The 18836-nt window shown below is 30.5% G+C and overlaps 1 protein-coding gene across 1 annotated transcript; it reads left to right on the forward strand.

The window, feature by feature from the left end:
• Positions 1–1693: 1693 nt before the first annotated feature.
• On the forward strand, positions 1694–18311 carry LOC113548410. The gene is made up of 3 exons (XM_026949276.1): positions 1694–1929; positions 12398–12492; positions 15873–18311. The coding sequence occupies exons 1-3, from the start codon at positions 1918–1920 to the stop codon at positions 17890–17892; spliced, it is 2127 nt and encodes a 708-aa protein (XP_026805077.1). The 5' UTR covers positions 1694–1917; the 3' UTR covers positions 17893–18311.
• Positions 18312–18836: the final 525 nt, after the last annotated feature.

Genomic DNA, 18836 nt, shown 5'->3' on the forward strand with positions numbered 1-18836 from the left:
ACCATAATACTACATTATTATGTAATTAAGATACGTTCGACATTTTATTTCAATACTACCTACATAGTACATATCTTCGTGACGACTTGCAATGATAAAATCCACATAACATAACATTAACACATTCATAATAAATAATAATAATATGGTATTCTTGTAATCCTGCGATGATTACTAGTTGGTAAATCGACATACATAATACTGTATACCGATAGGTTTCATCCTTAAGGTAGAGGTAAATTCTAAAAAACTATTTTTGAGTATGTTTTTAAAATATAAACACACTTACACAAGTATATAATGGTAGGCATCAAATTTTATCATATCGTTGTGCAATATTTCTCAACAGTTTGCGGTTTTTGGACTACGGGATGTGTAAAAGTCAATCGCACCATTACGGCTTAACTTTATAAAAAATATCGTAAAAAATATTTAGGCATCTATATTATAATGTTTGTATTACATTTATTTTAAGAACAAAACTTACAAATTATTTTTACTGTAATTTTACAATGAAAGAATAATACAAATATTATGACAATGTATTGTTTGCACTTTGAATGAATACAAATTATTTAGTTGTCCATTCCAACCATTCCATTATAATATTGGGTATTATACCTACACCATTTACAAAACGTAGTGAGATAATCCATTTCGAAGAACTCGCGTCATAATAATTTGACGGTAATTATGTTACAGTAAAAATGTCAATGTAAAAATGTGATGGTAAAAATATAAAAATACAAATAATAAACACGCATTTGGTAATAATATTATTTGTCATTTATACGTACACAGTATACAGGTATGTTATGAGAAGTCTAAAATAATAAATTAAAAAAAACTAAAGTGAAACTTTCCCTAACGGAAACATCTCAATATAGCGAACGATTTTTGGGAAACGTAGACATTTTCATTACTTTTAAATGGGAAAACCTCCGAATAGTGGACACATATATTTTAATCTTAATTTAAAAATAATGACAAATAGACGATAGAAAAATTAATTTTCTTAGTAGGTATAACAATAGCTAATAATAGAAATGAAAAAAATAAACTAACTTTTTCGAATATTTTGTTTTTTAATGAGATACAATTATGTAAAACTAATATTTTAAATAAAGTTTAATTTTTTACAAATAAAAATTGGATTGATTTTTTTATTTTATTTTACCTACTCAATTTGAAAACCAGAAAAAAGGTTTCTAAAAATTGTTTTCACGATACTATTTTAACGACGTATCGATTTTCGGGAGTAAATAATATAATTATAGTAATATTTTATACTCAATATTTTATAGGTACATAGAAATCGATCATCGATAATCAAACGGTGTTCGCGCATTTATGCTGCTTCCTACGTTATATATAATTATAATAAAATAGGTGCGTATAATAACATAACATATTATGTATAGCAGACAATCGCACATGGAAACGAAAACAAGTTTATACGAATTCCTAGGCTTATTTTTTTTTTATTTCTTTTTACGAAATTAAATCTAAAACGCACGCACGCACTACCGTGTTAAAATAATACCAGAGTACAAGACCACAAGAACACCGAGCTTGTGGACGAATGGTGGGGACGATAGTGTGAGATGGACACGTTGAGAACGATGAGGCCGCCGTCATCCAAGATAGCTGGTTAGGTAGGTAATGTTGTCTCCTCAGTCTCCTCAGTCCTCGTGCGTGTGACGGGTGTATGTTCACTCGTTAGGTAAAATATTATATATTTGTATATTTTTCGTATGAAACAGTACGCAGTCGCATGTATGTCATTATGTTTGGCGGACTTATTCGGTTTTAGTGCGTTTCATGTCGTTAGTCGTAATACATTAATATATTATCGTAAACGTTGTTATTATTGAAGGTGAACATTGACATGTAACATAATATACAACGGCCGACAATATGAAAACTGATGTGAGTAAAACTGTTATAAATGTAATGTAATATTATAATGTATAATTATAATAGATAGGTACCTATTTGGCTACTTCAAATTCAACGTATTCGTGTATGGAAACAAATCATTAATATTTAATGTATATATTATAAAATAAAAATGTTTGCACAAGAAATATTTTTAGGTAAAAAAGGTGTTCATTTACGGGGAAGGGAATTTAAGCTTGTCGTCCAAGTATAATGAAAGTCTAAATACAGGCGTTTATGAACCAACATTTTTATTTTATGTTCAGTGGGTATCTACGCAATATCGGAAATAGGTATAACAATATAAAAATAATATAGGTATCAATTATTACTATAGGTAGCATCTATATTGGATTTGAATTACTATATTCTGTTAGACACTTTGGTTTGTTTACAACAAATCAAATATAAAAAATACTTAAGTGGAACAAAATATTTTCACTTTTGGAGGTTCCGGACTGACTGGTTTATTATATATAATTGTAGTTACCCACCTAATAATACGAAGTTCTGTCAATAAAAATAATTATTACTATCAATACATGAAACAAAATTATTATAGGACGTTGAAAAGTAGTGAAAAATTCTACAACTATTTAAGTGCATAAAATTGTTGTTAAATCATAAATTTAATCAAATTTTTCTACAGACTACAGAACTAAATTATTTAAACTTTATCTATGGATACCTCCGATACCTACATATATTTAAAATAAAGAATGTCTATTATTTTAATATTGATGTATAAATGAATAAAAGTAGTAAATATCCTACTACTTTTTAGTTTGTTACCTTTTTATTATATAATAACTATTAAATAGCATAATATAGGAAATAAAATAAAATTGCAACATGCATGATTATATTATTTACATATTTTAATCGTAAATTATTCTTTGACTATCAAACATTTATTCCGCTTACTGTAACTCATAAGGTCACTTTAGTTGACTGTTTAGTATTTTTATTATACAAATATTGAACTATTATTTAGTATTTAATATGTATAATTTAAAATTTAAAATGTATTTATATGGGGATTATGAAAACAACACGTACCTTCATCTTTATTGACTCAATACATTTTAAAATATCTAACCTATTGTTTAATACAATTTATAAATACCTTTATAATTATGTTATTTAGAACTGCAATTAAAATAGAATTTAAAATATTTAAAATGACATACTTATAACAAAAAAATCCAAACATTTCTAATTATATACTATTTTATTATTTACAAATGTTTTTCTAGTATGCAATATTCAATAATAAGGTTTAAAATTTATTTGGTAACATAAGTTTACCCACACAATCAGTTATTTTACAATATACGTAGTTACACATCATAAAATTATAGTTTCTTCAATTATATCTATTGGAATCTGTAGTTAGATAATTCATTATCAGAGTTTTCAAAATGAACATAGTAATAGAAATGAAATAACTTAACACTCATACTTTTATTTTAATTGAATCAAATATTCTGTTGAGGAGTTGAATAATAGTTACACAATGTTAGCTATGGATCGGCTAATATTATTTGAATAATATAAATAAGTAATATATTTTTTTTTTTGTATTTATTATAAGTTTTTAAAATCATATATTTTCACATGATATATTATTTATTTTATAATATACTGTTATAAATAAATATTTATCAATAGATTTTCAGCCCTTCCAGGAAAAAATATTCATTGGTAGTTATTATAAATATTGTGTTTTTAAATTTTAACATCCAATTTATGAATACTAAAAATAGATAATATATAATATTGCTAACTTTCTATGGTCATATTAGAATTTGATTAAACCAATTTTAATTTAATTGATCATTTTCAGATAAAAGATGTATGAATAAGCAATTTTTTAATTTACTTCAAATCATTAATTTGTTTAAATACTAGTTTAAGAAAAATTAATTTTAGTAATAGTTGTTTTTAATTCAGTATAAAACGTGACTTTTATAATATTATAGTATCGAGTTAAGAGCTCATAAACAAATGTACTTAACTAATTCTAAAAATCCTATTAGAGATTGTTATTAGTATGGGTTAGTTAAACATAATTGGTTTTGGATCAATTCGTAATTATAGATGATTTAATATGAAACTATATTAAATCCTTTCTAAAATTAAATTAAGCCACGGAACCAGCAATTTGTTATCCTTATTGTTTTTTGATCGAAATTGGTCTCGAAATAACTATCTTTACTAATGAATAGATATTTTATATTGTTTATCCAAGTCTAATTAAAATCTTTTGTGTTTTAACAACATAAATATTATTTAAAATTTATTTTTATAATGAACTAATATAAGAAGAATTATGATTTCCAAGAAATAAATTGTGTGTATTTCGTCAACAGAATTCAGACGTATAGACGATACGAGTATAAGTACATTAAACACATTGTCTTATCAAAAAGGATACATGTTGAATTCGTAAAGCGATTTTTTTATTTTTATTTTTTCAAAGTATAACATCCGTCTACACTATAAACATACACTATGTTTTTGAACGAACCGTGGCAATTAAAAATAAAAATAAAATACTCAGTTCACCCAATAATAACAGTAATATTATAAATTTTATAAATTTATCAAAATTCTTAGTTACTTTTTACGAGTACATTGTAACACATTTCTTACCATACATTACGAGTACATACCTAAATTAAATAATACTTATTTAATCATTCAGCCATTCATAGGTACAAAATATTTTGTGATTCATTGTATACTAACACTGTAAATTTATAATTTATTGATCTTAGTTGTTTATACTAAACTTTTGTATCGAAGAAAATATTCGTCTTTTAAATTCGCAAATGACAAATGTGTGCAAAAATCATGTGCTGTCCTTCGAGACATTTTAAATGTTATTGTTTCAAAGTAACTTGAGACGTGAAAGCGTAATATCAATTTTAAACAGTTTATTTGTTTTTGTTTTTTAAGTATAAATTATTAACATAGCAGTCACCGCCATACGTGTGGAAATTCCTTATTTTATTTTATTTTTATTCTAATTATACATTGAGTAAATGCGATGCAATTAGTTCGGGTTTTGGACACCTTCATTGAACCACGACCTGCGTGTATCGGGACGTCAAGGATTTACTTTCGGTGCACAACTGCTTCCAAGCGACAATCTGATGGTGACCCTTAACCGAATCCAAATTTAATTAACCTTTTGCACGGCAAAATAACATAATATGTATAAAATTAAGTAAGGACGTTATATATTAAATGTATAAACATAATATATCATACTATTGTTTTAATCGCAATTATTCGTAGATTACAGTCTGATATTTAAATAAATCCATCACGCATTCATTTCAGGGTTTACCTGTAATTCGTATTATGATCGTTTTGTAATAAGTGATAACATAATACCATATGCAGATTATTAAAAATACAATTTAGTAACTTAAATTGTGTAATGTACAGTAATATAATTTTTTTTTTCAATTTAATATTTTAAAAATGTTATCTAAAATGTATACTTGTTAATTATTTAAATACATTCATATAATTTTAGAAAAAATTAAAAAATAGCTTAATATTAAAATACTTAAAAAAATATTTATATATATATATAAAACATTAAACCAATGAAAAATTAACGAATTTACTATTAAGCAATTTTGTATTTATCTTTAAAAAACTTATAATAGGTGGAAATTTGATTATAATTATAATTACAATTGAAGGTATAAATTGTACAAATGTTTTTTTTTTATAAATTGCAATTTTTACTTCATTTTTGATACCTTAATCAAACCCTAAGAAAACTAACCAGGACCAGGATAACATAAAAAAAAATATTAATTATTTATTCATTTTATAGTATTTAAATATCTATATACGTAGACAATATAGTTTTTCTTGAATAATTTACTTCAATCAAAAGCTGTTAAATTTAAATTAAATAATAAGCAATCACTTAAAATACATTTATATATTATGTAGGTATACAAGTACTCGATTTAATTAATCTAATTCTATACATCTATATTAGTTAGTTAATTTGTGTAATAAATTTGAATTTTCATTACTTTTTAATTTTTACATTTCAATACAATTCCTTTAATACAACTAGCAGACAAAATTACTCATCAACTTCATTGAAGCTTATCATACAAACATTTTAGCTGAAAAAATAATTAAATTAAATAAATTGATTAATTTATTGATGAATTATGTATAGACAAAATGTGAAACACAATATTGATTTTATTTTTGCAAATATAACTTAAATCCGTTACGAATTGCGTATCATTATCATTCCACACTATAATGACGTCATATTTTTTTTATATGCTAACACTGAGGCTGTTGATGTAAAAATGATATATTCCCCGGCCTTAGGCGATTATAACACGTGACTGTCGAACCACTGAATATAAAGTGAAAACACGTTGGTGAAGACGAAAATCGTTTCCACTAGTTTTTGAGTATCTACCTACATCGTCATTATGCTTTCACGTAGTAATTTAAAAAATGGAAATTGCGCTTATTTTATTCGATAATTTTGGTAACAATAATCTTATACGGTACTGTTATCAAAATAAGTATAACTACTTTTCTTAATCATAGTTTGTATTTTCAAAAAATTACAAAAACAATTTATTTTTAATACACTTAACTGTAACTGCAGGTACACGGGTTCCGCAGCTACGATACACAAATGATGATTAGTATTTGGTGGGAAATGGTTTTCGTGGAAATGATTGTAAGTCGAGAGCACCGTTTACGTTGTGAAATGTTATAGTATTATAATACCTATTATAATGTTGTACCTAATACTACTTCGTCTGGTGCATGACATAGTTTTATCAGCTTCTATCAATAAGCGTAGGTTAGGCTATATGTATACTATATACGTGTACACTAATTATTACAAAATGTTGTCCTGTAAAACTATTATTCACTATTGAGCCTATAGGAACCGTTTTAGGACTTAATGATTCATCAAAACGTGTACACTACTTAAAGGGACATGACAATGTCTTAAGATTTTCCAATAGATAATTGGTGCGAACGATTTATAAAGATAGAAAGATAGCTACATTGTTACTTTAACTAGTGTTGTAAATGTTGTGATGTTGTCTAATATTATAATAATATGATATTTAATATACTCGTAAAGTATATGCATACATGCATACAACGATACATAAACAACACGAACATGTATTATTGATATTGTTTTTTTCTAGTAGACACTTTAATAATTAAATCCATTATGACAAACCGGGAGTGTAATATACTTATTATTATTTTTTTTACATGTATACAGTCATAACTATTATTAAAAAATAAAGCTTATCTTTAAATTGTTAAAATATTTTTAGCTCAAATTGTTTTATAACGTAGGTAGGTATAAAATATAAATTTTATACATGAATCAATTCTAAAATTAAATTGAACAAAAAAAAAATCATTTAATTTATTATGAATTGTATTTTTTGTCATAATAGCTCATAAGTCATAATATTAATGTTAAATTCAGTGCAATGATTACCGGACTAATATAATATGATATTATGTAAACAGCAGAGCACCTTCTACATGCTTGTCACATAATATGACATGTCTAATGGAATGAAAAAATATTGAAGAATAACATTACACTATTATAGTATTAAAAGATTTCGTAGAAAAGATTTTTATTATCATTATTACAACAATTAAACACATGAGTGATTACTACTCAGACAAACGCGAAGGATTCGATTAGCTCATGCGATTTCAGTCAAACTATTTTGATGAATGGGTGCTGACTGCTGAGTACTGACATTTTATAATAAAAGGTGCTTGTTAATTAATACTGTTAATTGTTATTACTTGTTAGTGATAATCAATAGTGGTGAGCCAAAAATAAATTTTTATATTGTACTAATTGTATTGCCGATCGTTTACACGAACAATGCTTTGCATCCTATCAGCTAAAATGCTATTGAACAGTATTCAACTATTATTTTGAGTACATAGTTTAAACATCGTCTTCTTAGGCTGTCATTGCACTATTAGTATTTTTATCTCTTAACAACACGCAACATAAAATAATTGAGTAAAGCAAAACTAAACACGTTTTGTTAGTTTTAATGTAAATAGACCTGTTATAAAAATATTGTCTATTTATGTATTTGTGTTTGTGAATTTGTCTTTTACGGTATTTAAATTGTATTCAAGTAATGAGTATATAAATTATTATAATATAAAAATGCCTATACTTCGACTTTTAAATTGAAATATTGCGAAAAAGGCCAGCGTAGAGATACAGATAAGATGTTAAACTTAAAGATAGATAATAGGTTTATTCGCTGTAATATTAAAATTAACAATATTGGTCCTGCTTAACGAAAATTCAAAGTGTTACGTGTAGGTCAGAGAGAGAAAACAAATAGTGCACTGACATCCTAGTTATTATTTTTACCTTCAAGATTATTTATAAAATGAAAATCAATATCAAACCTATTTCAATAGGATAACTTACTATTGGATAGCATGGCAAAGTAAAATTGTATTTTTCCTTAGAGTTGTATAGAAAACGAAATTCATATAACTACTATAAGTCCAACGATATAAGAATATTGTATTTAAAGCTTAATAATAATTACAATAAGTTGAATTAAAAATTAAAATAACATTATTACGTTGTTTTATAGCTTTGTTTTTACTGCGGAATCGTAATTTGATAATAATTTAATAATGAGTCAACTTTTCCGTTTTTGTAATCGTGCGAATTTCTAGTTTTTTTTATAGAAAAAAATTATACATTTATAAATTTAATCTGTATAGAGGATCTATTGTATTATATTATGCATATTAAATATTAATATAATGGTATACCCATTATTTAATACCATTTAATGTACGAATATATACGGTTAGGTTAAGTATTCGGTCGAAAATACTTCCTTTAATAATACGAGTATTAACTACCATAATAAGTAATTTATCTATGTTTTTGATTATGGTGGTGATGTTTTTTATTTTTTTTTTCAAAGATCTATCTAAATTATCTTTAAACCATGAAACGTAAGTACACGTCAGTGCTAACATATTTTTCAAGTACAAATACATTATTATCTACAAAACGGATTTGTTATTATATATCATGGCGTCTATATAGGAGGAAGTTGTTGGAAATTGTTTTTTTGTTTATGCGGTTTGAGCAATAAAGTACTTATTTTAATTACCAAGCTTAGAATCTTTTAGATTTATTTTTATATCATTATGCTGCAATTTTTAACTATGATAAATCCTGTTGTTTAAGATTTGGTTTTAATTTTTCGATTTTTAAGATCAGACGTGGCTTCTAAATTGTACATTTTTAAGACCTATACGATAAAAATAATACTTGTTAGTTAAATATATTCTAAAGTGTTAAGCGTGTATGGTTACTGACCGTTGCTTATAGTTTAAACAGATGCAACTTGCAGATTCAAGTCCAAGTTTATTAGACCATATACACAAAACATTTTCACTAGGATTAAATAGAATAAGAATTACATGCAAAAAGAAAAACTTAGCGAAACATTATATATCTTACATAAAAAAAATATGCATAAGACCTTGGAAATGAATTTAATATTTGAATACAGCCGTAAACATAGAGGTTTAACGTGTATATCGTGGGAACTGTGAATTAATAATAAACATTATGCTTGGTATTCTATACAAGTGTACAATTTTTTGGCTACAAGTAGGCATGTGTAAAATATATAGATATCGATGTCATAGTAAAAAAAAAAGAATATATATATACACCTCCTATATTACTTAGTACGCGTGGTTATTTTTGAAATTTCGTGATTGTTACATTGTTCTTTATAAAATTGAAAACTTGTATGATAAATATTTCAAAACAAAAATTACGACCATTCGTGTAATACAATATTTTTTACGGGGACTTTATTATAATATTATAATAATTAATTAATAGGGTTTTTTTTTCTTTAACAACCTTTTTTAAGTATTTTAAGAACTATTACACACGACTATGTAAAAAAATTTAATTAAATCCTTGATTAATTACAATAATATGTACGAATAGTTTAATTAACATACATTCTAGAATTCAACCAGTCTAAACAAGTGGGCTTGATGTCAGATCAAATAAATGATAGTCAAAACAAGATATTTATACATGTCATGATTAATTTAAATAAATCCAAAAGTCTAATATATCTATACGTCAAAGGAATACAATTTATTGAATTGAAATATAAACTAATATAATATGATCTAGGTTATATATTCAAACTAAATATAATATTTTTGACCTGAACTGGATGCTTGTACAAATATTATTTGTAAATAGCATTTGTGATCAGATAAAAAAAAATATACATATTAGTATAATTAGGTCTAGTTGTACCTATATACAATAAAACTTTATGAGTCGTTATAAAATAAAAAATAAACAATACTCTCTAAACGGAAATACAATAATTAGTAACTTTAGTGATAGACTGGTATCATGAGTTATTATTAATGTACTTAATATTTAGAGATTAGACACATAAAGTAGGTAGTTGTTGATTCTTCGTGTCAATAATATTATTATAGGCATATTTTATGTCTTAGGTACACACAATTTGTAAGTAAAATATAACACTATAAAATATAATATGATGTGTATTTTTGAAATGCTAAACTTCATTTGGATCATTAAATTATTTATTCAGTGGCGAATAATATTATAACAATATCAGTTTTTAAATGTTTGTAAAAATAAATTGTAAATCCAATTATTTATTATTCACAAACTTCTATCTTCGTGCCTCTGATTTTTTTTTTTTTTTTATCAATATCATGTCATTTTCATTTATTCGTAATATATATATTATGTGTTACATTTTTTTTTTTGCGCAGTATATGTGACTCACACAAAAATATCGTCTATCTATAGTAGAAAGGTATATGGCACGTGAGAAAAATATTAAGCCATCATTAAATAATATCCTCTACCAGTGACTGAATAGCGCTTTACAAATACGTAAAACCTTAAATTGCGACTGTTTAACTTTGTTCCCACAATTATTTTATGTAGGTATATACTTGCAAACGACTCGAAGAACGTTTTGGACGATAATTCGACTACATCGGTTTAAACGCTCATAATGACGTCATCACTTATCCGTCTAACCGTTGTTTGATAAAAATAATAATAATAATAATAATAAAATAAGTTCAATGACTAACCATATTTTCCGTGCATAATTTAAAATAAATTATTTTATGCAATACGTCGTAATGATATACCAATAATATTAATAAATATATGTAGTTGAATCGTTTTCGATTTACGATTACAAATTGAAATGTACCTACCTGTATTAAACCTATTTATTTGTGTTTATTATAATTTTACGATATGCCCGTGTTTGGTTGGTGAAAATTTCTATGATATTTGTCTACGGCCTATTATGATTCATAAGTCATGAGGACAGTTATAATATGCTATTGACGTCAGGGAAATCTAAGATAGTTACAATGTTTTTTTTTAACAAACGTTACGGTGTGATATATTTTTTGTTTTAGATGCACGCGTACATACGTATATGCACATAAATTCGATTTGTATAACAAGTAAATCATTACGATAATGTGAGTTGATCGCTTTTTAGGTCTGGGACAGTATACATACATTTTATGTTATACAACTCTAAGGAAATATTCAAATGTAAATGGCATATTATTTTGACGATATTAGTAATGATACAAATCAGTTTTCTCATTTTGCAATAAAAAAAAGTCTATTCAAATCGTCATAACCAGCTTGTCGTCGACATCTGATCTGCAAGTGCTATTGGCGGTCAACACAACTTCAAAATATCTTATCTAAAATAAGTTACTCTTATCCCAATATAATTATTTCATAATATTTTATAATATCTGCATTATATGGTTTAAAACGAATGGACGTGTGACAATGATTTTACACCGACAAATAAACTAACATTTATATCGTAGTTTTATGCCGGTTCAAATACTCGTATATTATACATATGTGAATCTCCTTTCATTATTGTTTTATTTTTTTTGTTAAATACGTTTGTCTCCTTTCTCCGTGTGCTTACACTACGTCTGATGCAACAAAAATAATATTTTATCGCCAACGTTTAAAATGACACATAAGAATTCCATATAGTTATTATGAAGTAATTAAGGAACGTGCAGACATTTTATCCTCCGTTGAATCTTATATTTTATTATTTTGCTAAAGTCTTCGTTTCACGAGATTTCATCACGTTTTTGGGAATGTCTTATTAAGGACTTTATTATTATATTATTATTTTATATTGTTTGTTTTTGAATAATAGATCAATGAATGAATATAACGAAACACTGATTTGAAAATAATTTTTTTAGTAGACCAATTTGCAGTGTACCTATACGTATCTATAATAAAGCGGTTTTTTATTTTATGTTTTAACAGATTGGAATACATTTTATTATCACAATATTCATTTTGTTCGAGTCATGGACAGCTGCTATTGAAATTCCGTATGAAGATCTTAACAACCCATATAAGTAAGAAACTATTTTTTTTAATAATTTTAATAGTATTTAACACGTAACTTAATTATAAACAATAATTAATAATTTTATTTATTCATTTTTTAATTGTAATTTATTGTGTTGAGTTTTCAACTCAAGAATATATTAATATTATCGTCATCTAGTTAGAAATTTAGAACACTAGAAAACATTAATACTTTGGTAGTTTTTTAGTAGAAGAAAATTATAAACAGACATTATAGACAAGTGAAATTTACGTAACACAATTAGTATTAAAGTATTAATTTTATTTTGAAATTCTAAAGTAACAGAAATAATATTTATTAACACACGAAATGCAATTTATTGTAACTTCACGTAGGAAATAATATCTTTATAACTAATGTAATCAAACACATTAATCTTAAAAATATATTTTATTGTTATTTAATTTTTAATGTAACATTATATAACTTAATGTCTAATTTAATAATAGCTTATACTAAATATTTATAAGTGTTACATGGATAAGGTTTTACTGGAATGTAATATCTTAGGCTTATAATGGATACCTTATTAACCTACCTCTGGGAAATTTATAATTGTATTACGTTTTGAATTCTTCAATTATTATTAATTAGTACGAGAAAAATATCTGTTTGTTGTAATCTCTGAAATTTTAAACTATGAGTAATGACTTATATATTATTATATATATTTCGGTATTTTTTTTTCGGCACTAAATTTGTATTTAAAATTACTATTCATTACGGAGTTTATTTCGTGCACAAATACCAAAAAATAGCAGATAATATCCGACGCGGTTTTGATTTTTTCAAGTCGCAATTCCTTCTAATGACTACCTAGATTGAAAACTGCAGAGCATAATTTTACTAAAAAAAAATGTCAACAGAGTAGTTCCTCTTTGAATAAGGTTAGTTCACTTTGACTTACTAAAAAAAATAGCGGGCAACGTTATTTTTTAATAGGTAAAAATACATAAATTTATATTGGGTTTAGATACTTGAGTGCATTTTAAAGTTATGAAAAAGTGGAAATCTTTCAATGTATTACATTATTTCCGTAATAAAATACTTGAGTTATGTCACATTAGAAAAAAAAGATTGAAAATCTATTTTATTTATTTGTGTTTAATAACAAAAAAGTAAATAACTTGTAGTTTATATGCTTGTAATAAACTATTACATTAATTTTCATTTTTAATTTTGTTCCATTAATTTTATTTTTATTTTTTATAGCTTTAGTTTTAATTATAATTTAAGTATAAATTGTACCTACATATTGTGTAATATATTTTAAAATGTCATATACAGTAGTTGCCGCTTATTGGACTCACGGTTAATGGTACCTATTTGCCTATTGAACTCAAACAGGCTGGTCTCAATTTATTTGTATTCTTACGCATAAGAACAATTTCTGATATTGAACTTATTATACTAGTTAATGAATCAATGTTAAAACTATATTTGTAAAATTTTTAATTCTTTTTCCTGATCTTATCGTGAATATCTATTTTATTTATTTTGTCTACTTCTCATCGAAAAGTATTAAGATTTAAAAATATTTTTTTATTTACAAAACAACATTTTATAATTTAATCGGTATAAATTTCCGTGTTTTTTTTCTTTATAAATGACAACATTCATTTTAAATACATAATAATGAATATTTATTACTTTATTAGTACATGGTTAAATTGTATGTATTTATTTCAATGCATATTATGTTTATGTTTTTATCCTTGGACCTTTCGCTTTATTAGCTTATTCGGTTAATTGAGTTTATTTTGTGTATATTATTCAATAATATCAATTACATTTGTTTGATTTACTTATTTGTACATTTTCGAATTATTTCAATTATTGTGTCAAATACTGATGTACATAGTATTCTTATGCGTATTTTAATATAATGTAACAATTATAATACTTCAATGCTTGTATGTGTTTTCGAAAAATTATATTATAATATTATATATTTTAACGCTTGACTATATTGATTGTTTATTGAATTTTTGAACGTTTGATAAAACAAAAATCAATAGGACCTATGAAACTACTTTGTATATTATACGGAATTTCTAAGTTTAATTTAAACGTGAGGTTTAGTGCATGCAATACCTATAATATTGTTATTAAAAATAAAATTTTTTTCTTACATTAATTATTATCATAAATATTAAAATATGTGATAAAAACCATCACGCGTAAAACTTAAAAATAGGTACTTTAGTAAAGCAAAAAGGTTGTATTGTATCTGAACATTTAAATATGAAATCAGATTAAATGTTAAATAAAGTTTCAACTATACAGGCCACACGCTTGTTCAAAAGACCCTATAGCAATTTTAATTTATATTATTACAGCTTAGATAAATATATAAGTACACATTGAGTGTGCATTACCTTAATATTTGATGTTGTGCGTAGGTTTTCACACATTTTAATAGGTAGGTACAATAATAACCGCTGTATTACGCACAGGTCTTTTTTTTATTATAGGAACGCTTTTACATAATATAATTATAATATGATAATCGATTAAATATCGGATTCAAATCTCAAGTGGACGAAACACAGCAGAGATCCATTGTTTTCTCTGCCGATTGTTATCCCACGTGCGAGTCGTGTCAAAAAAAAAATCACGTTTTGTCTTTCAAAAACTACGAGGTCAATATTTGGGAGACAACCTCCTATACATAACACAGTTTACGTGTGTAGCTGCGTTTATTTATTATCGTTTTTAGCGTATCATTTAACTATGTACACATTACATCGTGTATTATTATTGTGGACGCTGTAAGTACTTCTCATAATAGTATATTGTATGCGGATCACATTGACCCATCGTATGTGTGTGTGTGTTGTAAACATTACTGTTTCGTGTGGCATGAAAAAAATCATCTGATTTGTGTGCGTTTGATATTAACGTTATTATTACTTCATAATTCACATATTAATACTGTACCCGTTTGTCCGGAATGAGTTACAATATACGTTAAGTAACAGCGACTTGTCTGAGACCGGCCCCGATATGGATATTTTATATTTTTCGTGTACGAAAATATCGTTTTTCACATTCGCAAAACGTCTTTTTCGCAATAGTAAAATCTGAAATTTAGTCAGAACCGTACCGATCGGTTACGGATCTCGATTACTACTGAAATTTTGCTCGTCCTTGCAATGCGCGTTAACATTAAACACATAAACCTCCTCTACCAACCTATTTTCCTTTATTTTTATTTCGCAGACAAGCGCATACGATTTTCCTATTTACGCGTGTCGGGCGTCACACGACAAGTCTCTCACGATCGATAAACTCCGATCTCGGCGGGGTCGATCAGCAGCACTCGTATAACATAACGTAATTAAAACACGACGTTATTGATTTCAGGCTATGTCCACCGCAGTCGAGCTGTGCGGGAGTGGACCAGAAAGTGGCAGCCGCTGAGGCTGAGAGCGGCGACGGCGCGGGCGGGTTACGGCGAAACTGCCTGTGCGACGACCGGTGCGGCGAGTACGGCGACTGTTGCACCGACTCGGCGCACTTCGATCCCGTGGAACAGCAGAGCGCCGCCGATCAGCACAGTTGCGTGCACACCGACGTGAACGGCGGCGCGTACGTGGTGAACAGGTGTCCGGTTGCGTGGCCGAACGCGCGGGTGCGGGACGCGTGCCATGCGGCGGCCGACGGCGATCGGGACAACATGCTAGGCAATCCCGTGACCAGCCGGACGACGGGACGCGCGTACCGCAATCGGTTCTGCGCCGCGTGCAACGGTGACGCGGCCGACCCGGTCCTCTGGGGCACGCGGATCGTCTGCCATTCGCTTATCAGCGTGGCCGCGGGCGCCGAACAAACGGTGCTCGACACGCTCAAATACGACGCGACCGAACGCCGGTGGACGGTCAAGTACGACGGTGACACGTACAAATGCGACCCGGTGATGGTGCCGCCGGCCACGATCCGTACGCGACCGTGCCTGCCGAACGCCGTGGTCGCGTGTCACCCCCAGTGGCCGAACAACGACATCCGGTCCAACTGCGAGGCGTACACCACGGTGGTGTACTACGAAGAACAGCCGTACAAGAACATACACTGCGCCATATGCAATCACGTGCCCGTCCACAACGTCTCGTGTCAGACGTCCGACATACACTTGAGGTTTCCCAGTCTCGGGGCGAGAAGCTTCACCGCGTTGTTCGTCGCGCAGACCGGTCACCGCGAGTGCCGCGGCTCGGGCACGTTTTACGACCCGTTCGACAAGACGTGCCGGTCGTTGCGGACGACGGCGGCCGACGACGGCGTGCCGCTCAACTGTTCCACGGTGGCCATGTACCCGGCCCCGCTGGAAGGCTGGCGGCCGCCCGACGCCAACGCCGAGTACGTGACGCTGGACAACGGCACGACGGCCGTGTGCGTGGACCCCGCCGACCCGACTACCGCCGCCGTGACGGCCAAGTACGTGGTGGTCACTTACGTGGGCCTCGGCGTGTCCGCGGTACTGCTGTTGGTGCACCTGGCCGTGTTCGCCGCGCTGCCCGAGATGAAGAACCTGTCCGGCAAGAACTTGGCGTCGTTTTGCGTGTCGCTCGTGTGCTCGTACGCGGCCTTCGTCGCCGGCAACTGGCTGACCGGGCCCGCGTGCTACGCCGGCGCCGCCGTCACCTATTACGCGTTCCTCACGTCGTTCGCGTGGATGTTGGTGATGAGCTTCGACTGCTGGCGCACGCTCCGGCTGGCCACCGTCGAGTTGCGCGTCACCAGCGGCCGGCAGACGAAAAAGTTCCTCGTCTACTCGGCCGTCTGCTGGCTGGTGCCGGCCATGATGACGTTCGCGGCGGTGGCCGCGGACGCCGTGCCCGCCGTGCCCTACGACGCCCGTCCCCGGTTCGGCGCCGGCCAGTGCTGGTTCGGCAGCAAGACGGCGCTGCTGATGTTCTTCGCCGGTCCGCTGACCGCCGTCATGGTCGTCAACGCCGTGCTGTTCGGCTGGACCGCGTACATGATCCACTCGAGCCGGGCCACCGTCCGGCACGTCAACACGCGCCACGTGCGCCGCGACTTCCGCATGTACTGCCGGCTGGCCGTGCTCATGGGCCTCACGTGGTCCACCGGCATCGCGGCCAGCTACACGGACGCCTCGTACATGTGGCTGCTGTTCGTGGTGCTCAACACGTTCCAGGGCCTGTTCGTGTTCGTCGCGTTCACGTGCCGGCGGCGCATACTGGACTCGCTCGTCCGCGGCGTCGGCGGCGTCGGCGACGGCAACTTCGGGCTCGGCCCGTTCCACGAAAAGCCCAAGGACGCCAACAAGAACTACCGCGGCCCGCCCCTGTCGTCGTTCTCGTGGTCGTCCGGCGACAACGGGGCGCCCGTCAGTTCGGAGAAAACCACCGACACGCTCTACTGATCCGGCATTTGTCTCGCGCGTTCGATTTGTATTGACCACCGGACACACGAATCAAAACACAATTCCAAGACTGAACACGACGGTTCGCGGTCGGCCGATGACGATGACCACTACGACATTTATGGTGTTACGTTTGCGGACACTCGATTGCCGCCGGCAGGACGCGATAATCCTCTCTCTCGAGATCTTTTTTTATTTTTATTTTTGTTTTTTGTTTTTTTATATACATTTTTTGAATTTTACTCATGTCGTTTAAGTTCTCCGAGCGCGAGTTTTTGACGGTTCTGTGTATACTTCTCTGTACAATCATAATATTATGTATTCTTTTTGTACGCATATGTATATGTATATATTTCCGTTTTTGTGTTTATAGGTTTACGAAGCAAATTATAAATAATAAAAGCGCACTTAAATTTGTATACATAATTATACTACCTAATAAATTGTATAACCTGTAGGTATTTACAGTAATATGCACGTTGAATTTACATTTTTGATTTCAGATGTTTATGTTACGATTAATTCAATTACGTGGTTTGCGTACGGTTTATTGTTTATTATCATTTTGATAATTAAAACAGTATTGACATAGGATGACTTTCATTTTATTTTGTTCGGACCATTTCGAATCGTTGTTTGATTGTTCTTCTTATAGTGTTCGACTACACATCTATGCGAGTTTGTTTGTTATTTTTTAAATTATAGGTCGAAGGCGAACGATAGTCATAGTGCGACGGGCTCGACGGACCACCGCAATGGAGCAGCTGATCTGATTCCTATTTATCTGCACGTTGAGGTATTAATATAAACTCATTAAATGAACTAAATCTGACGTTTGATAGAAAAAAAACTAGTTTCTCGTTACAGACTGGTTAAAAAATAATAATTCATCCGTTTATTTTAACATTATTAAAAAGTCAGAGTCGTTTACAATAAATTCAATA

This window comes from Rhopalosiphum maidis, chromosome 4 (assembly GCF_003676215.2).
Source record: "Rhopalosiphum maidis isolate BTI-1 chromosome 4, ASM367621v3, whole genome shotgun sequence".
NCBI classification, from domain to species: Eukaryota; Metazoa; Arthropoda; class Insecta; order Hemiptera; family Aphididae; genus Rhopalosiphum; species Rhopalosiphum maidis.

Bases quoted from the DNA above. Each gene is read 5' to 3' on its own strand.
- LOC113548410 (XM_026949276.1), top strand. The intron at 12,493-15,872 runs GTAAGAAACTAT...TATTGATTTCAG, and splicing joins GATCTTAACAACCCATATAA to GCTATGTCCACCGCAGTCGA.